The sequence below is a fragment of the Euwallacea fornicatus genome, chromosome 7 (assembly GCF_040115645.1).
Source record: "Euwallacea fornicatus isolate EFF26 chromosome 7, ASM4011564v1, whole genome shotgun sequence".
Lineage (NCBI taxonomy): Eukaryota > Metazoa > Arthropoda > Insecta > Coleoptera > Curculionidae > Euwallacea > Euwallacea fornicatus.
Window position 1 is genome coordinate 276648 of NC_089547.1, and position 21864 is coordinate 298511.

Below are 21864 nucleotides of genomic sequence, written 5' to 3' on the forward strand. Positions count from 1 at the left end.
TACTCTAACAAAGGTCTATAGATGGACTCGTATGTTTTTGTGTCAGTTTTTATGCCTATCCCTTTATCGACCGAAAATGTTTTATTTGTTTAGTCATTTCTATCTTCGTATTTCGTACATTTTTACAGAATTTCAGTTTTTTTATTGTTTCTCTTAAATCTTGTATGCCGCTTATTGATTTAGTCGTGCGACCGACTGCTATTGGCGTTGGTTACTTTACTTTGATTTAGTGGTTTGAGCTTAGAAGTTGCTTTTTTTTGTGGAATTTGGTGTCCGAAATCTTTACCACCTAGTCAATCGTTTTATTATAGACGATAAGTGTGATATCGTCAACCGTACCAATAACATATAAGGTACCTTATTTAAAAAGGTTTAATCTCTTTCAGTCACCTTTGACACTTTTAAAAATGCATCTTTGCGATACCTAGCTGTGGAAATGCAGATTTGACAACTGAATGCAACTTCAGAAAATTGAGCCACAAATACCTTTTATCTTGGCGAGAAATAAGATTTTTCGCTTAAGGATATCCAATTTGGCCTACGCTGTATGTACTGATTTCACAGTGCTGTTTTAATCCTTTAGGTGTATGGAGATCGCAAAAAAATTTACGAAAAAGTGTGTCTCATTTTTAATAAGACATATCCAGACACACCTATTGCTATCAGTGTGTTAGCCGCCACAATCTCCAGATCTTGCGTCCCTCGATTTTTTTTGTGATGCCACTTAGTAGAATTGATAACAGAAGCATCACTGGATAATCACATAAATGAGTTCAAAAAGCGACTAAGTCATTGCCAAATTGTTACTGGAGTCCAATTTGAGCATTTACTGCAGAATTTCAATTTTGTCTGATGTAATAGTAAGTTATTTTATTATATATTTATTAATTTTATTTTTTAAAGAATATATAGTTTTAATTTTAGTTCTGAGTATACTGTCGTATCCCTTATTCAATTACCTTCCATTTCACATATTACAACAGGCACCATTCCTGTTGAAAATAAAAAGTTACTAGGGTTAACTAGTTAGGGGTGAAAAATTTGAACATCGAAAATACATTAAATACTTTTTTAAAATAAAATTATACTTGTTTAAACATGTTTAAAAAGCATCAGGATTATGAATGTTATGAACGTGTTACAATACTTTTCACAAGCGCTGCATGTATTTTTACTCTCTAAACTTTGGAGAACTTTGGGACGGGTTTTTAGTCGACTTGGCCCTAGAAAGGGCGTACATCTAATTGAGTACGTGATCCTGATCTACGAAATCGGACAGCAGGTCACTAACAGTTTTATGGTATTCTGCGTCCTACAAACGCAATCAAGTATGTAAACATTGGATTTTCCAACGCGAGTCCCTGCGTCGGGACGCCTTCCGTCCGTCGTCGACGCTACAGGTTTCACGGCCGTCGCGTCGTGGCGTCAGTGCATCGCGTTCATACTCCGCGACGTCTCCCTCTTAAGAGAGTTTACTTCGGGTAAGACAAGAATTCGGTTGTTTCGTCGTGTGGTGGATAAAATTGTGTTTACCGCACAGTATTGGTAAGTTGATTTGCTGTATCGGCGCCAGGTAAATTCGTGGGACTGACTGGAAAGTTCGGAATCAATTGATAAGTTTGAGAACGAAAATCTCGACTAAAAATTTCCGATTCAAGACATGAGATAATCGGCTATAAAAAAAATCTTTCTTTCGCGTTTGGTACCTGAAAAACAATAGCGCCACCGAATATATATAGTTAGTCTCAAAATTAAGGCACAACTAAAATTTTCCTCATTTCAGTGAGTTTTCTCTCGAGTCAGTGGCTCAAGAATAACAAGGAATTAAAAACATTTCAGTTTGCTGGTAAAGGTGTTGAGGATTTTGTATAAAAACCAGTTTAGTACTTTATTTCTATATCGTTCTGTAGTTGATTACAAATGCACATGGAGGTCACAAAATAGTTTTATGTTTTCTAAGCCTTTTGTTTTTTATTCATCCTGTTACCTGCACCATTAAATGATATACGTACTACTTTAGTACGGTACCTACGTTCTTTAATATTGTAGTACTACAGAATTGAATACTATATCTGCTAGTTAACATGACAAAGGTGAATTTTGACGTGCTACGAGATGTTGGGTGGTTTGTAGGCGTATAACACAAAATTGTACACTTCACCGTCCCGATCATTGCGAGCAAGAGTATGTGAACACGTGATCTGTAATAGCTTGAAATTAATTTTATCATGAAACACTAAAAACAAAAATTTTCATGGAGGGGAAGAAAAAAATGGGGTAGCAAACAAGTTTCTGTGCAAACTCCGCAACTCTGACCTGAGCTGAATAGTTTCTGGACCAGTGTCGCCTCCCTCACAGAGTCATTATGCGATGAAGTGGTTATTTGACATTCCGAGAAAAAATTAATTTTATATTATTTTAACTCGTGGGCACACAGTTACGCTCACAATGGCAGTGAGAGTGAAGCACATGTTCATTAGACGATTTTCGTTTAAATTTTGTGTCCAACCTTGCCTCATACGACTACAAAGCAGATTCCAGAGCATCGCTTAAAGTCTCCACAGTCGGAAAGACACGAGGGACCTCAATATCAACATTCCTATATTTTCTTTGCAAATTTTGATTGTTCCCTACTTTATGCTGCGAGCTGTAAGATCGCTTTTAGCGTAGAAGAACAGCTCGAAATGTACCTTTTCCAATGTCGGTTTACAAAAAGCTTTTGAAATAACCTAGTTATTCCAGCTTGAACCGAGCTGTGGAAAAATTCAGAAAAAAATCCTCACAATTTTCCTAGTCGATCGATTTAAGGCCCAGCAATAAGAGTCTGTAGGCTCCCAATATCTTTCGATTAATCGATGTTTGCCATCTGTGTGCTATCGGAAAGCGAAAACATTTCTCTTCAGAGTGAACTTTCCGAGATCTCCCGCAGTTCGGGCGGAAAGTGTCCCCATAACGTGTACGGTAGTCCATGGACAATGGTCCACTACCTCTTATCTCAAAAAGCAGAAAGTTTAGAAAAAAAGTTTGAGTTAAAATAATTCCATTTTTTAATGAGTTTTTATTATTTAATATTTTCGAATTTACAGGGTGATCCAAAAAACCGTGGCGTGAAAAAATACTTTTTTTATATGGAATAATTTCTATTTTACTAAGGACAGTAATTCTGCTTGTATTTATAAATATTTTGTGCTTTTACAAAATATGAAATTTTTTTAACGGTGTTTGAGTTCCTTTAATTTAAACTAAAGATTGAAAAAAAAAGCTTCTGAACATTGTTAATAAATTCGCAAAATATTAAATCAATTGTTTAAAAACTTGTCCAGTAAAAAACAAAAAGTGCTTCTACTAGAGCCTTTTTTTTAATTTTTAAAAAATTTTATATAGGGCGTGAAATACTTCAAACTTTTGACATTTTAAGTGCCTCACTCTCATTTATTAAATCAGGACACCTTATACTTTTTTGAAAATGAATTATTCTTTTTATTTCTTTCCAAAGGATGATAATATGTTATTTAACTCAGCCAAAAAATATTTGCATAACTAACTGATTAATATTATTAATCACCATTTTTTAGTTTTTTGTTTAATGTTAGAGGGGCTTTGTATAGTGTTGTACGTGGACTTAAATAACCATAAATTTTAGTAATTGACGCTAAAAGCAGCCGTTTTGAAAAAAAAAAGTTTAAAGTTAAATCTAATCTGAAAGTTTGAAAGTTGAATCACTTTTTGATTTTTGAATTTTTGAATCAATCAATCAAAAAATAATTTTTCATTAATTTCGTAATAGTAATTTGTAAAGTAATAATCTAACATAGTACAAGACGCTAAATAATGTATTTTTTTCACTTATTTTTCCAAAACTCTCAGTGATTCAACTTAGAAACTTCCAACGCAAGTTTAAAATTAAAGCCATTTTTGTTTCAAAACGGTTGCTTTCAGCGACAAATACTAAAAGTAATGGTTATTTAAATCCAGGTACAGCATTGTAAGTGGCGTCCTCTAACATTAAACTAAAAACTAAGAAAATATTCGAGTTTCTCATCACAACACTCTTAGCACCCAGAATGTCATCAAATCGTTTGTATCATTGAACAAAAATATAATCAAAATATAAACAAACATTTTTTTTGAAGCCCCAAATATCAAGAGCCACGACGATACAGACCCACATTTATATGAACTTTTTGTTTAAAAATTACTTCAATCACGATTTACTCTTTAAAGTTTGTATAAGTATTTCATAAACACCCTTTATAGACAATATCATTTGGAAGGGAATTAAAAAAAAGGTTTTTTTTCTAATACAGGGTGTCCTATTTAAAAATATTGAGTTTGAGGCACTTGAAATGAGGAAAGTTTTGATATTTTTTCCATATCCTATATAAAATTGCTTGAAAATGAAAATAATGCTTTAGTAAATCCGCCCTTTGTGTTTGACTGGACAAGTTTTCAAACGATTGAATTAATACTTTGCGAAGTTATTGAGAATTTTCAGAAGCTTATTTATTCTTTGATGTTTAAACTGAATTAACTCAGAAACTACAAAAAAATTATATTTTGTAATAACAGAAAATACTTATAATTATAGGTAGAATTAGTAACAAAATATAGAGTATTCCCTTACAAAAATATATTTTTGCAACGTCATGGTTTCTTGGCCACCCTGTAACTTCGAAAAGATTATAAAATAAAAATTAATGAAAAACTGAGAAACTTTTATATTAAAGTTCTTGTCTAAACCTTGTGAGATAAGGTAGAGCACCATCTTAAGTCGACCTCCCTTACGAATACCCCAATTTTCAATTACTTTTGAGCTTTAAAGTCAAGGAACATCGTAGTGGGATATCCAACCATACCCACGGTTGGTAACAAGACACAATTGAAGCAATCTCTTAGTATGTAGATATACAATACATTGTTATTGCAATACAAATAACCACAATGCTCAACAATTTTGGGGAAATATAATACAGAAATAGCAATTCTGTTATTCTCCCCTCAGGGCTACGAATTAGTTTATGCGGCTAAAGTTCTGTGCGTGTAATAATTAGATTACAACCACTCCGAAATTGACAAGAATCTAAAATGTTGGGGTTGTTCGTTAAAAAAATATTAATAAGAGTCGTTTATGGTGTACTACGCTTTACTAACAGTTGACTTATCAGCAAAGAGTTGTCCTGTTGTGCATTCTTATTTAGTGCAGTTGGACACGTAATCTCACTCAGTCTGGCCTATATGAATTCCATACGAGTATGTTGAACATGATGTAAGGTAAATTATCGTCCTACTAACCTGTAGAATATCGAAAGCCGAGTAACTCCGATGAGACAGATTCTGTTTCGTCAGAGAGTATCTACCACCCGTAAAAATAATCTGAATGACGATCTTGAGAAACTTTTACGTTGTTAAATTTTAAAGAGGAACTCATATCGAAACTAAAGACGAAGCTTATGAACTTACCGATATCCATTTTATTATACTCGTTCATATCGAAGGGGAGCTTTACCGATATCGTTCGAAACAATAGATTAGCAAAGAAAGAGCAGTATTAAATGGAGAATTGCCTCCTTCCTAAATAAATATTTAACAAGAGAAAGAAGAAAAAGGGCGCATTCGAAGAGAGTTATGTAAATAAACCCCGAAGAGTAGTTGTGCTCTTACGGATACATTTTAAAACAGGTGTATTTATCTTTGACCTGTTTTCATGTTATTTGTTTTTTAAATGGAAAACAAGAGAACTCATTAGGGTGGCGAGTGTTTTCTGATTTAACCGTTTTTTTTTTTTTTTAACTTTATCGGGACCGTCTATTCCCTTTTCATTTAAGAATTATGAGCAAAAGAACAATTTAAAATTTTAAATATTAAATGAAGAAATATTTTGCTGTGTTGGTACTAACAACAAATTTGGATTTTTGCGCGTTTTTGTTCCATCGAGTCCAACACAACCGGAAAACTCCAAACTCAGTTTAATATTTTAGCGGAAGTTGGCTTAACAATAACAAAAGCCGTAGTTAAATCTGTTCATAAGTATTAACATTTTTGTATTTGTAACGGTTAGTGCTTTTTAACGCTTTTTATTTATTATTTTGTTAGAATTTATACTTCACGTAACGCACATGTATAAGTTGCTCCTAAAATAGGTTAAGTAGTTTTGAGCGCATTTTAATGGTAAAAATTACGCCAAAGTGTGTAAACTTAACCTTTTTTAATTTTATTTCTTCTAGCTCTTTTAATTACATATTTAATTTGGGTTCAGGTTTTATTGTTGAATTTATTTTTTTTAGCTTTATTATACTGTTGAATTTATACTATCTAATTTCGGGACACTAAACAGCGTGGTCCAAATTCAACACGTATCACTGGGATCTCAGAAATTATAAAAGATGCGAAGTTGGTTAAATTGGGGTAAACGTGCACAAGACAAACTCGGAAAAATTCCAAATACTTCTGGAAATACCCAGAAAAAAATTAAATTTTGATATATTATTTTTAATATTTCCTAACATATTTTGAATAGACTTTTCAAAAGCAATGTCATTTCAAGATTGCCCTTTCTTCATCCCTACAAGATGACGTTGTGAAATTTGAAATTCGACGTTTCGTTTTTAGGCCACCATCATCAACTTACTGTTTTTAAATACGAATCTGGATTTTTTATCATGTTTTTTATAAATTTTTAACGTTATAAGAACAATAATTTATAATAACCACCAAAAAAAGTAGTAGATGTGATAAAAATACCCCGTTGAAAAGTGCATATATCTATCAATCTCTCATGTATTGTTTTTAGCATAAGTTTTTCTTTGTTGTCGTTTCTTCTCCTCGCGTAATAGATATTTTCAACCAATTTTAATATATGAAATAAATAACATAAATATTTTTTATGAAGTATAACGAATGAATAGAACTTGCAAGTATAAAAAATGCTTATATTTGGACACGCAAGTGGCTATGGATTGAGTTCTTTCCACTTTTTTTAAATCAGTACACAATTGTCAAATTCAAAATTTATTCAGTAAATTATAAAGTTGACACTGATTATTATTAAAGTAAAATAAAATGTTTTCATCACTGGAAAAGCGTGATATGATAAAAAAAAATCTGTTACACTTATTATAAAAGTGCTCAATTATGTTCAGGGCGCTATTTACAAGATTGAAAAACTTTAAAAATGGTATAAACATTTATTTAAGTTACAGGTCTTATAAAGATAATTAAAATGAAACCATAATAATTCAAAATTTTCCGTTTCTGATAAATAGATCCAAACTGATACATTAAGGGGTGTCAAAAAAAATTGGTAACGTGATATTTGTTTTGACATATATTTTCAAATAAGATCAAGATAAAAAATTATATAGCAAAATTTTTTGTTTTTTTCTGAATATCTTCGTAATTATTCGGATTTGTTTGCGGTTCAAAGTGGCATTTTCTCGGGCACTAAATTGTGCAACTTCACCCCAATTTAACCGCCTTCGTATCTCCGATTGTCTCCGATATCCCAATGATGCGCCTCGCATTTGATCCACCTTATAAAGCAGTTTATGAAGTGTTGTAAAATCTCACGATTCTGTGACATGGTGTATAAAGACATTGTTTTCACGTAACTCAATAAATCTTAAAACTTGTTTATCAAATATAAATCAAGTATTACACCTTATGATGTAAGCATACTCCACAAGACCCGTTTATGTCGCAGTAGTGCCCCTCTGGACACGTGCAACTCGTGTAATCCCGGAACATAATGTCATCTCTTCCTAAACTAGTTTTTACCCTCCAACTGCTGGTAACTTTAAACGAACTCCTCGGTTTATGACTAACATTGCACCTCGTAAAAGCGGAATTCCAATACTGGAGGCTAAGCCAATTTGGAAATAAATTCTCTCATAATTTTAAATATACGAATCTTCATTCATTATTCTAAATTTCAGTTTCTACATAAATCTATCAGCGAAATGAAAAATAATGATATAGCTTTCGCTCTGGAGAATTTTCAAGTTGCCGAAGTAAAAGCCCTTAATGTAATATAAAACTTCTAAAAAGGTTTATGTTTAATGGCCCTAGAACGATTTTTACCTAACAGTATATGCGATATTAACATTTGCAAGAAAGCTTTCACCAGAATTATTTTTGAGACTTACTTTGGGAACTACAAGATTCTCTTTGCGTTCTTTACGTTCTGGATATATTTCCAATATCTGGAAGCATATTCACTGCATTAAAAATCGTGTTAAGGAAGATTAGACTTAAAATCAATCTCAGCAGCAGTTCAAACATAGTAAGTGGACCGTTTAACAGTTTTGTTACGTTTTCATATTGACAACAAATGTTCTTTTCACTCGAATTAAGTTTCTGTTTTTTACGCCATTACTTTAAAAAACTATTTTATTTCACTTGAGAACTAACACACACACACAACGGTAAAATTTGCAGTGCTCAGAGCAAATGATAAAGAAAAATGATACGTTTCACTGGTTAAGGGCGCTTTTATGTTGTTCCTTGTTGGTGGGTCCTAATAGGATCCACTTCGTCATGGCGTCAGGCATCGCCACACAAGATAATATACAGGGTATTATTTAAGTAGCCAAACTTCAAGGATGGTTGTTCTAGAGTAACTCCAAGACGAAAAATTATATAAGGTCCGGTAATGCTTCGTTTTCAGGATACAGGGTGTCAGAATTTTCTTTTATCGTTACATATTGAAAAAACTCATAAATAACAAGAAAACGCACATTATTATGCAGTTGAAACTGGGTGACAATTTTTAACGTAGTACCAAAGAATCTTTGAGGTTTGTTTGTCTTCTTTTGTTGGTGGAGTGGACAACGATAACGCCGAAAGTTTAAGTAAAACCAAACAGAGAAAACGTTTTATTAGAACTACACTTCAATAAATAGTAATCAATTTTTTTAGTAAAAATACATTTTATCCTATGTAACACGAAACTTACAATAGTTGGCTGAAAATCTCCTTTTCCAACTTCAATCCAAGCATTAGCTCGTGTTAATATCGATTGCTGAACACATTGAAATGTTCTCGGCATATATCTTATCTTATTACATGAATACCATATCCGTTGGATTCATTCTTCTTCAGTGTTGATCGGAGTTCTATAAGCTAACGATTTTATACGCCCCCAAAGGAAAAAACCTGACGGATTTAAATCCGGTGACCTCGATGGCCATGACTGTGCTAAAGCGAAAAAATATAAAAGCAATGACAATAAAAACTATAAATAACTCTGTCAAATTTCCATAAAATTGACTAAAGGATTATTAACATTTTTACGGAAAAAGGATTTTTTAACAAAAGTGTGTCATCTTAAAAAAACTTTGACATTTTCGTATCTTGAAAACGAAGCATTACCGAACCTGTGTTAATATAAACTTGACGTCTTCAAATCGCTCAAAGCATCATCTCTTGAAGGTTGGTTACATATTTTTTAAAATTTTTTTATTAAGATTATAGTGCCTCAACTACTTGGGTTATTGGCACTCAACATACATTTGACAGTATACAAAACGTTCTGAGTACAGGTACATATCAAGTAGACACGAAGATTACGTTTAGACGGAGTTAAAAAGATCGATTGACTTCAGGAATTCTATGGTTGTTCTCTGATCTACTGTGGAGTGCAAGTTCTTGTGCAGTTCATCTTCAATTTGAAAGGAGATCCTATTGGCACTATACTTTGGACACTTTGTGATGATATGGTCGACTGTCAGCAACGTTACGTTTTCAAATAGCGCCTTGTATAAGATAAAACAAAACGTAGTTAAAATGCGGATAATACTGATTACTTCATATTGCTGACGCTTACGCGATCTTAGAACAACATATCTTAATATATTCTCTTTTATGTAGCGGACACAATTAATAAATAATTTAAGTTGCGGACAAGAACTCACTAAAAAATCTACCGCTGTAGAAATTGAATAAACTTATAAGAATTGCTTAGGAAACTTTAGCTCTTTTGAAGTCGGTAAACTTTCCATCTTTCCCTCTTTTCTTTCTATTTGACCTAAGATATTAATTGAAAAAATGAAAAAATTCAGAGAAAGTCAGAATATCGTTAGAATTTATATTTATTCGGGCACTGCTGAAAGCTGTATCTGGCTTATTATATGAAACTCGATTTCAAAGCGAATACAAAAAGAGAAAATTTTACGTAACATTGCCCTAAAGTGCCTGAAGGTGGGAAATATATAAAATCCTACTCATTTTTCGCTCACATAAGCTCGAATGAATTTCCAGGTAGCCATTTCACTCAGAAGTAAATCTGTTTTCCTTTCGTTCTTTGTGGAGATCTAAACGAAAGCTACTTTGGATGTAAATCTCTGGTTTTTATTAAAAACAGAAAAAAATTAGTAATCACGACAGAAACAATGTTGTCTTAAAATATTAAAATGGGAATTTTCGGAATTTCAGAAGACGATATCTTGAAAACGGTTTAGGATGTTTTCATTCAATTTAAGTGAAGTAATACGGTAATAGGGCCCAAATGAACGTTTTTGTTTTAAGCCTCTATGGACGTTGAGAGGTGGAGGATGACTTCAGCACTGGGCGAGTATACATTCTAATATGGACGCGATGACATCTGCTTATTCAGATTGCATATACAGGTTGTTCGCTGAAAATGCACCACAAGTTTAAGGGGATATTCTTGTGTTAAAATAAGAAAAAAATGACAACAAACCCATGGCTTATCGGAATAATGGCAATTTCATAAATAAAATATATTTATAAATGACTAAGTGTAACTGGTTTTGAGCTGAAAATTATTATTTAATGGGCCTCAATATCCAATTCGGAACTTAATTTAACTCTATGTTAGTTGTGTTGGTAACCAGCAATTCCACCCTGACCGCAATACCCTGCAATCGATTGACTTCAATTTTGTACAATAATGATTCACAACTGATTCTACTTTGTATTGGATTTTATTACACTTTGGCTAAGGTGTTTTATATGTACAAGAGGCCCATTTCAAAAATTGCCGCCTTCTAAAATACCCCAATAATCTTTTGAAAGGGAGGTTGAATAATAGGGTTGTTACATTTAACACCCTGAAACCAAGATCTTATTTTTGTCACGAAGAAAATATCCAAAAAGACGGCCGTTCTGGTGTTCTGGTGGCCGAATGGTGTGAGAAGAAGTGGTTGGAGAAATTGTGTTAAATATGTATACGTGGGAGAGAAAGGGGAGAGGGGGGAAGGGGGGAGGGGGGGGGGGCTTTAGTCGGTAGCCACTAAATATTTCGAGTTGAGAGAACTTTCTCCCACTCCAGGACTGTCTCAGAGGAATATATGCGAGCAACTACTGTCTACTACACCCGTCTTCTGCTAGTTATTTCGCTATAGTTGTTTTTACGAGTTATGTCGACACGTTCGGGCTTATTTGATGTGACTTTAGGACATCACTGCCCACTATAGTGTTTCTGAACCTATTCAGCTAGCGTTACTGCTTTCGTCTCTAGCGTGAATTTGAGTCGTTTGCCGCCCTTAACATTACTTAGCACACATTATTCACGATGTGTTTAAACCGTTTGCACCTCATTCTTCCCATTTAATAATATTTTTTCTATCTCGAGTGAATGATATACGTAATCATGTGCTGGAAAACTGATGTACGATGATCAAATATTCATTTCCATTAGGCTGTGGGCACAGCTTTATCTACTTTAAAGACCCGATCGGACAACTGCAATATAAGCTCGGCTCAGTTGCATTGAAACTGGTACTTCAATCACTTCATGTTCTCACGAATGAAATTAATTTGATTTACTATTTTGTTCTTGCGAAATCGGTTCAAGTACTACAAAGCTTTCACTAAAGCTGCAATCATTAGACCATAAATATTTTTTTCAACTGCCATGCTATAACTACTGGAATGACTGGGACTTCACTTTAATGACCACTTTAAGGCTTTAGCTTAACTTGCGAATTTAGGTGTAATACCAGATTGACGGTTTTTCCTTCGGAAAGTTAAAATTAGGCAAGATTTTTTTATGTCCTAGCAGCCAACTATCGCGCCTAACCACACAATCTGATAACTAAACCCTAAAGGTTAACACCTATAACTTCCATTTCATTAAAATCGAGACGAATTTTTCCTTTTTCATATGGAAACGATAAATTCACGCTCGACAAACTATTACAAAATTTATGGCTGTTTGCACGAGAATAGTTTCACTGGGCTTTCCAAGGGCTGTCGACAACTGAAGGTTCAAGTGCCCTTGTGAAATTCGATTTACATGTAAATTGTTTCGTTTGGAAACAAACAATTCGTATTTCTTGCTTTAAATTTTGTGTCAGCGGAGAGGAGGGGCAAAGCCAATTTATACCAAGCTGTGGAATCGAAAGCTAGTCCCAAGGGCTTCTATGAGATCTGAAGTCGTAAATAGGGGTCAAACTCAAGAAAGGAAAATCAAGAAAGCATTAAATTTCACGTGGACTAGATAGGGTATTAATTCTCGTGTCGCAGGTATTCCCTGAGGTTTACGTGTCCATAAAAATAAGAAAAAAGGTTAACTCGAAAGCCTTTTTACTATATGTTTGCAATGGCCTGACATGGCAGTTACATCGTGCGCTTTGGGGAGGTTCAGAGGAAAATGGGAATTTATAGACCGCAATATCCTGTTAAATTCATTCGCTTGATACTCAATGTCCTTGCTTCTGGCAACACAGTAAATTTGTTAAGTTAATTAACCTTTAAAAACGCAACTTTAGTGCTGTCTTGTCATTTCAACCATTTCTAAAACTAATTCAACCTACTTTAACGTCAAAGCTGACCCAAATATTAAATTAATGTGATGTTTTGGACTAACTCCCTTGTAGTTAGGGGTCAGTTTAAAGGGCAGAAAACATTTTAATATTAATATTAGGAATTTTGCGTGACTGTTTAGCAACTTTCTGGAAAGTTTTTAGGGGATGATAAGCTGGTTTTAACTGATAAAACTGGAGGAAGGTTAAGGACCCTTCGAATTTTTTCCTTCGGAATAACACATTGCATAAGTAAGTTTATTTGCTTTTATTTGTCCACCCGCAAATACTTTATATTCCAGTCAGTGGTCACTTCATTGGTCATGCTTGTCGTGTAGCTTTTCGGTTTCTCTCTGGGAATGTGTTTGATTATTGGTTTAGCAACAAAAGTCGCTATTACTTGAATTATACATATGTAGAAGAGTTGATTAGATGTTATTCGAATTTCTGAAAAATCCGTACTCGAGTTGGAAAGCAGAAGTTTGAATGAATGGATGAAATGTTCCAATGAATAATGGACGATTGCAGTGGCCGAATTTGACCATCGAATTAGGTTTACTTAAGCAAATGTTTAATTCTATTACCCTACGAGCTTATAGTAAAGTCGCTTTCCTATGCAGAGCGGTCCACCACCTCATCTCAAAACCGTAAGATTTAGAAAAAAAATCATATAAAAATTATTCGGTTCTTCATGAATTTTTATTTTCAAAAAAATACAGGGGGTCCCATGAAAAGAAGCAAGTGTGAGATGCTTGAAATGCGAAAAATTTGGGTATTTTTTTCACTCCTGTATAAAATTTGCGAAAATTAAAAATATACTCTAGTAAAACGGCCCTTTGTTTTTAACTAGACAAGTTTCCATACTATTCAATTAACACTACATGAATTTATTGACAATTTTAAAAAGCTTATTTTGCCTTCGACATTTCCTTTAAATTGAATAAACTCTAAAGCTGCTAAACATTTTCTATACTTTGTAATAACAAAAATACTTATAGTTACAAGTAATATGGTATTCCATTTAAAAATGAATATATTTGTCACACCGCAGTATTCTGGACCACCCCGTAACTTTGAAAATATTGAAAAATAAAAATTCATGAAAAACAGAACTACTTTTATCTCAAACTTTTTTTCTCGATCTCACGATGTTTGAGATAAGGTAGTGGACCCTCTTGCGAGGACCACTCTGTACAAATGGGTTACAAATTTTTATTACATCCGAAAATGAAGGGGCGTGCGTCAGAAATTTTTATGGGCTATTAGGCGGTGAATATGGCAATTAACATGCGTGCGCTAATCGTTATATTCCTAATACTTAAGCAAATTGATATTATACCGCACCACCATCCATTGGGTCTGCACCAGCGGCCGCTACCTCTCCGTGTTATCGCTCTGTCAAACGAACTACCAAGGCAGGTTCATTTCTACATCAGTTTTTAAGTCTTGAATGCGTCTTTTTCTGTTTAATATTTAGACTCCTTGTCAAATTGACAGTAAAAATGTTCATGTTGTGTTCGGATGTTTGACAAATTTGAATTAAACGCTCATGCAATAACGTAATAATTAGACCGAATTTGAGGGTTTTATTGAAATTTAGATGTTACTAATCTAATGATCTCACTTAACACCCGACAAATTTTATCAGGTCATACCACAGCGAAATTTTCATGAACCGTTTCCAGGGATCAACTTTTTAGAATGGTTCTGTATCTCATTTTCTGTGAAAGCCTCAGATGGTTACCGACAACTCTCTGATCCCTGCAGGTCAGATTTTCCAATACTGAGGATGATAAAAAAGCTAAATAATATTATACACATTTTTTTTTTTATAGGAAATGTATTTCGCAACAACCCTACTGACATAGAGCAACGAAAATGTGCGAGAATAAAGCCAGAGTTGGACGACCTAAATTACAACGATCGGAAAGAGTTTTCAGCGAATCCCATCTCAATTCCTGGGAACTATTTGTAAGGGATTCTCTGCTGACTTTAGCATGGCCTGAATTTCTAAACAGCGTTTCGAGGTATGTCGTAATTCTAAGGCACTAATTGAGATTTTGCTAAACACTGACTGCTGGAATTGTCTTGCAAATGAAAAAAAAACTATATGAGGTGTTTCATTTAAAGCGACACAAACGATTATCTCCCAAGCTAAATTTAAAATCACAAAAAGTTTCAAGTAAACATTACTTGTAATGAAAGAGGACGTCCAACGGACAAAAGCAAATGTTTACTCGAGGTGATTTGAAGGACATTTCAAAGCCAATTTTGTTTTTTAAATGGAACACCCATTTTGTATTGGTAAATTTTCAAAGAGCTTAAAAAATTTAATCTTTCCTGGTGAAAATGTTTTTTTCTAAAACTTCTCGTTTTGCAAATATCAACAAAAACTGAAATAGCAAATTTAAAATGACACATGACTTAAATTGAGGAAAAACTTTGTTAATCAAAATTAATCAAAAACTACAGTAAAAATTAGTTTTAAACATTTATCACTTCCTAATTATTGCCGAAGCACGTTTCGCTCGAATGTTCTTTCAACCTGGGAAACAAGCGGTAGTCACTCGGTGCCAAATGCGGGCTATACGGTGAGTGATGATTTCCCATCCAAACTCTTGCGAGTTAGCGGTGTCAGTACGGACGAGTTACTTTACTCACCCACTTAATTTTTTAAGCCTCAGAATATCTGTCTACTTTTATTGTGGTGCCATGGTCCATAAAATCAACCAATAATCCTTCTTTCGATCTTAAACTACAGTTTCCATGATTTTGCCAGCACAGTACGTCACCACTTGCGGACATTTTTGACATCCATGAATTATTTCCGCACACGTCCGTCAATTGGCGATTAATTTTGATTGGTTTAAGTCATTGTGAATCGACGCAAAAACTAGACTTTATTGCTGCGAAAGTTTACCAAACACTCCCTGTAAACATTCTCGCCACGTTGTTTTTGTTTAATTGTGAGTAATAACGACAACCATCTCGCTCACAGCTTTCTCATAACCAATTGAACGGTCAAAGTGCGATGTCAAGTAATTTTTTAAATGCTTATCACGTCTGCTAACTCGTGCACTTTTAGCCGACGGTTTTCCAGTAGAGTTCTATGGATTTTCACCACAATTTTTGGAGTGGTCAAATCTGGAGTGCCATTGGATCGGCCACTGAGGAGTTTGTCTTGGCAATTCGTACGCGCGCGTTTAAGCTCTGCCACCCAATATTTTACGGTTGTTAACAAAGGACCAGATTCCCTCAGGACAGAATCTAACTCTGCTTTCATGTTGGAGGGACTAGGACCTTTCAAATGAAAGTGTTGAATCACGTATCGACGACCGATTTCTTCCATGTTCATAAAACCTTTGAAAGCATTAATTAAAAACGGCCCTAAAACAAACACAAATCAACGTATCACCATCAAATTGGAACATAAACTTTTTGAGGTCATGTTTTTGTAATATACGTGATTTTTGAACGAAAAATCGCCATCTATATGTCAGATGGGATACTTCTGGGACTATCCTCGTATTTATGGCCCCCGTCGGCGAAAATAGCACGCAATCATCCCCGCTGAAGCTCGCTCGAAATCCCGTACTTAATATCTAGAAGCCGTTTTATACCTGTTAAATATTAGCAAAAGTTATAGGTTGTTTAATCAGTGCGAAACTACCGTCACTAGTTGGATTTGAAATGCTTTTGAAATTCTATACGTAGTTAAAGTAATGAAAACCATAATCTTGTCATACACCTCCAGACCTCTAAGCTTTAAGAAGGATTTTTTTTGCTTTTAAGCGATTGGTTTGAACTAAACAATTTTTAGGAAAAACTTAAACCTGTGCCCTCAGGGTTTTATGATTGAATGATTTAGTCTCGACCATTTTCCATGTAAAAGTTTGCAAAGAACACCTACACAAATGTGGCGCTCTAATAAAGGTCTCAGAACATAACTTATGATCGTTTTTTCCATTAATTGCACGTACATTCAAATGAAAATCAACCCTCATTATTTGCATTTTAAAGCGGATTAAGGTCGTTACAGCCTAATAGCGAGCCTGACGTCTTCGCATAAAATACATCCTTCGGTAATGGTTGTACTTCCAAGCTAAAATCTGCGGCAACTTGTATAAAATTCCAATATTATCTTCAAAACGGGCCTTGCAAACAAGAGAAGACAAAAAAGAAATTAAGGAAGATGCGTCCTTGAATTACTTCAAATCCCTAAATATTGGTTGAAGTGAAGTTTAATAATGAAACGAAAGTGTTTGTTATTCTGTAATTTAACTTCGGCTATTTTTAAATCGATTTTAATAAGGTACAAGAATTAGGTGCGCAAACTGGAGAATATCAAACAACGATCCAATTAGAGAGAATAAGGAATGTCTAACAGAGAGAATGAAGTTGCGGGTTTCAATGATGTAAGTAAATTTATGTTTGAAATGCTACCTGGCAATAGGCACCTTGAAGTTTGGCAAAACTGGACCTTAAATTCTCATTTGAAATCACACATCTGACAATCAGTCTGTGTCAGATAAGTTTATTTTTGTAATTCGGGATGATTTCGACTACTTTAACGCATCGCTTGCAGTGTCGGAACAAGCTGCATTATCGTACTACTACAGCTTTTTTATGTTGTTTTTTTTGCTGTGTTGACTACCATAATTGATGTGTTTGTTATATCGACTTAGCTTAATTGCCCATTTCTTGTAATGGGCAATATTGGAAGAACGTGCAATGGTTTATAAGTTGTCCGACGTCCTGTTGATTATTTTTTGTTGCTGTTTCAATTGTTTGAAATTTCACGCTATTTTCAGATATTTACACCCACTTTCACGTGAAATGCACCACCCAGTAATACTAATAATTAAGTATTGTAACTTTGGCAAAATAATGCTTCATAATGGAGTATCAAATGATCAGACTTTCAGTAAAAAGATATCACATTTATTAATTAAAAAATTAATAATGAGTGACATCGCCTCGTACGGCAATGCAAGCACGTACTCTTCGCGGCATGCTTTGCAACAAATGATCAATATCCCCCTGAGGTATTTCATTCCGTGCTACCTCAAGATGTTGTCGTAGGTCATCCACATTGTTTGGAGTCCTCGATAAATTTCGAAGACAACCACTTATCATGTCCCAAAAATGTTCGATGGGCGATAGGTCCGGTGACCGTGCAGGCCAAGGCAGTATTTCCAATTGTGCTTCTTTCAGGTATTGTCAAGTAATGTTCGCACTATGTGGTCTTGCATTATCCTGTTGGAAAGTGCCATTTGGTAAAGTTTGCATGAAGGGTACTAATACTGGCCTCAGAACATTTTTAATGTAGCGACGTGCTTTTAGAGTGCTTGGAATGAATACAAGAGAAGATCTTCGACCAAAACATATCGCACCCCATACCATCACACCGGGTGTTGAAGCTGTGTACCGCCTTTCACAAAATTGCAAATTTCTTTTTTCACCTCGGTATCGTCTGACACTTCTACGACCATCATTGATCCATAAACAAAATCGCGACTCGTCACTGAAGACGATATTGTTCCACTCATGACTCCAATCAACTCGTTCTTGACACCAGGCCAATCTGGAAGCTTGGTGTTGGGCGGTTAGCGGCAGTTGTGGATTTGGGCGGTATGAATGCAGGCCAAAAGACGAAATTCTTTTGTAAACTGTCGCCATCGACACCCGAAGATTTAGAGTTCCCATCCAATCTACTGCAACAGCCTGTTTGTTTGAAATCGATCACCAATGGCCATCCGTCTAAGAAGTCGATCTTCACGTGCATTGCTGCTACGGGGAGGATGTCCAGCTGGACGATGTTGCTGAACCCTTTCTTCACACCATGAAGACCATATTATCGCAATCGTGATGTGGTTACGATTCATTCTTCGGGCAATCTCACGAAAAGAAAGTCCACCCTCCTTCGTACCGATAATTCGCCCTCTATCAAAATCCGAAACGTGGGAAAAATTTCGACGCTGTCTCACTGGGTGCATTTTAAGATGTCTTGTTCACAGCTCAACAACGAAATAAACTGATATTTCCATGTAAATATTATTTCATATATGCAGACCACTCCTCCTCCAAACACACCGGAAAAGACCATAAACCACATACAAACAACGGAACATATCGCCCTACGAACTATCACAAAAAAAAGAAACCCCAAAAACCCACTACACAACCCATCTAACCAACTATTATACGAACGCACGCACATGACAAGAATAACGGAACGACTACAACACGTCCAAACAAAATGGAAAAACAGTCCTCACAATCTAGCACTACTGACCCCACTGTGCCTAACAAGACAAAATAGGCAATCACGCTTACGTTCTCCCACAAACACCCTCTTAGAACACTTCCAAACATAAACCCTATCCTAACATCTTATTCCCTTATCCCCTGCATTAGTCCCTCTTACACAACACCTAGTTTAAGCAAAATTGCAAATAGTGAGACTCCAAAATGAAATGTATACACTCAAGAGCAGAAAGACCAAAAGGTCGATAGCCTATTTCTAAAGAAATAAAAATTTTGTATACATATATATGTAGGATCCGCTAGTCAGAACGCTTAATTTTCCAAACAATCAATACTGTCTGATCAAGTCGAGATGCACGCAGGGAAAATCTGTGTGTTAGAATATATAGTATTAGTTAGAGTAGAATAGGAAGAACGGGGGGGGAATAAAAGGTGACGTACCCTGATGTTACGCCCATGCGTACCGTACCTGCGGTCGGAGTGATTCTCTCATGTTGCTGGATTTTCCGAGCAACATCCTAGAATTCGGGTCACGGAAAAAACCCAAAAGGCGAACATCTCTTTGTTTGAACCAAGGAATAAGGGCTCGAACAAAGAATGGTTCGCGGTCCTGGCTCGCAGCAGCCAGATGTGGTAACGGTCGCCAGCCTCTACTTCGGGTACGACACTGTTTCATTACCCCCAGAAGGGGGGGCAAGCACTTAAGATTTGGACAAGGAGGATCTCTCTCTGGTCGGGAACAGTGCCGGGTGAATAGTAAACTAGGTAACGCGAGTGTTTTCTTTCATCTAATTAAGTTACCATTTAAGCCTTGTAATTGTTACCTATACGAATTGCAAATAAACACCCTAGACAACAAAAAGAAAAGCCTACATATATATATATATATACAGGGTGGTCATTTAGTGCGGTCTCGGAAAATTACGGCTAAACAATTTAATATTTTGAATTTCTTTTTTTTGCGTTATATAGAACTCGATTATGGGTACATTCTAAAATTGTTTTCGTTTTATACAGGGTGTTCTAAATAAGTGAAAAATATCAAAGTTATGTTTTTTTAAATAGGACGCCCCATATATTAATATCGTTTTAGATTTCTTGAGAAAAATAAATGTAAGTTTCATTAAGGTTTACTTGTCCTAAATCTTAAGGATTTCGAAATAATTAAGTTTTTTTAAAAAAATCATGCAATTTTAAAAACTTTGTTTTGAAGGAAGTTTAAACTGGAGTAAATCGAAATTCATACCAAACCTTAGATATGAAACGTATTTTATGCCAGAATTATTAAAATTGAAATATCTCATACAGTGCGTCCAAAAAATAACATAAAAATTGCATTCTTTTTGAAAGGAAATAACTTGCTTAATTTAAATAGAACACCCCATATTTTATTACTCGAAATAAGAGATAAACATATGACTAATCAAAAATCGTTACACTTTCCTATACCTAAATGTACAGGTTTTCTTCGAAAAATAAGATTTAAGAAAAGGTAGCAAATTTTATTACTTTTTATATCAGTTGCTATGGTCGAGGAGGAGCTGTATCTTGGCCCCCCAGGTCGCCCGATCTTACCCCACTAGATTTTTTTTTGTGGGGTTATGTCAAAAATATTGTTTATAGTACAACTCCAACAACAAGAGACAATATGAAAATCAGAATCCGCTATGTTTTTGACTCTATTAGAGCAAATAGAGATATTCTGGAAAATGTTTGTCGTGGAAATGTTACTCGACTTCAAGCTTGCATTGATCAGAATGGAGGATATATTGAAAATTGTTTGTAATTAAGTGTTTATTAAAAGAAATTCTTTTATATTAAATAAAAATAGATAGTGCGGTTATTAATTTTGCTACCTTTTCTTAAATCTTATTTTTCGAAGAAAACCTGTACATTTAGGTATAGGAAAGTGTAACGATTTTTGATTAGTCATATGTTTATCTCTTATTTCGAGTAATAAAATATGGGGTGTTCTATTTAAATTAAGCAAGTTATTTCCTTTCAAAAAGAATGCAATTTTCATGTTATTTTTTGGACGCACTGTATGAGATATTTCAATTTTAATAATTCTGGCATAAAATACGTCTCATATCTAAGGTTTGGTATGAATTTCGATTTACTCCAGTTTAAACTTCCTTCAAAACAAAGTTTTTAAAATTGCATGATTTTTTTTAAAAAAACTTAATTATTTCGAGATCCTTAAGATTTAGGACAAGTAAACCTTAATGAAACTTACATTTATTTTTCTCAAGAAATCTAAAACGATATTAATATATGGGGCGTCCTATTTAAAAAAACATAACTTTGATATTTTTCACTTATTTAGAACACCCTGTATAAAACGAAAACAATTTTAGAATATACCCATAATCGAGTTCTATATAACGCAAAAAAAAGAAATTCAAAATATTAAATTGTTTAGCCGTAATCTTCCGAGACCGCACTAAATGACCACCCTGTATATATATATATATATATATATATATATATGTGAGCTTTCATAAAGTAAGTGACACGGGGTTAGTTATTAATTCGCTTAAAGCAACCAATAAACCTGCCACCTTACAAGGATAGTGTTATATCTTATCCTTGGGCATATGTGGTATGTCACAAGCACTTATGAGTGTTCCCTTGGAAATGGACTAAACTTGTACTTGTAAAAGTAGATCGTTGCGTTAAAAGATAAAGAGGGTCTGTTTTTATCATATGGGGTGTGAAGAAGGAATAACTGAGGGATGTAAACGTGGGAAGAATGTAGATGGTATGGCAGGTTTATTGGATGAAAAAAAAACAGATACCCGGGGAATGACTCCGACACCTTGCGAGGGCATTCCAT

The 21864-nt window shown here is 34.6% G+C and overlaps 2 protein-coding genes across 3 annotated transcripts in view; one reads left to right on the forward strand and one right to left on the reverse strand.

Moving 5' to 3' along the window:
- LOC136340127 (putative gustatory receptor 28b) overlaps window positions 1-21864 on the reverse strand; it is a 287924-nt gene that overhangs the window by 187286 nt on the left and 78774 nt on the right. The window lies entirely within an intron of this gene.
- Window positions 1419-21864, forward strand: part of LOC136340113 (GTPase-activating Rap/Ran-GAP domain-like protein 3) — a 94037-nt gene continuing 73591 nt past the window's right edge. Inside the window, exons 1-2 of the mRNA XM_066283894.1 lie at window positions 1419-1545; window positions 14597-14788. Coding sequence (XP_066139991.1) covers window positions 14640-14788 — 149 coding nt within the window. The 5' untranslated portion in view covers window positions 1419-1545; window positions 14597-14639. The remainder of the gene's footprint in view (window positions 1546-14596; window positions 14789-21864) is intronic.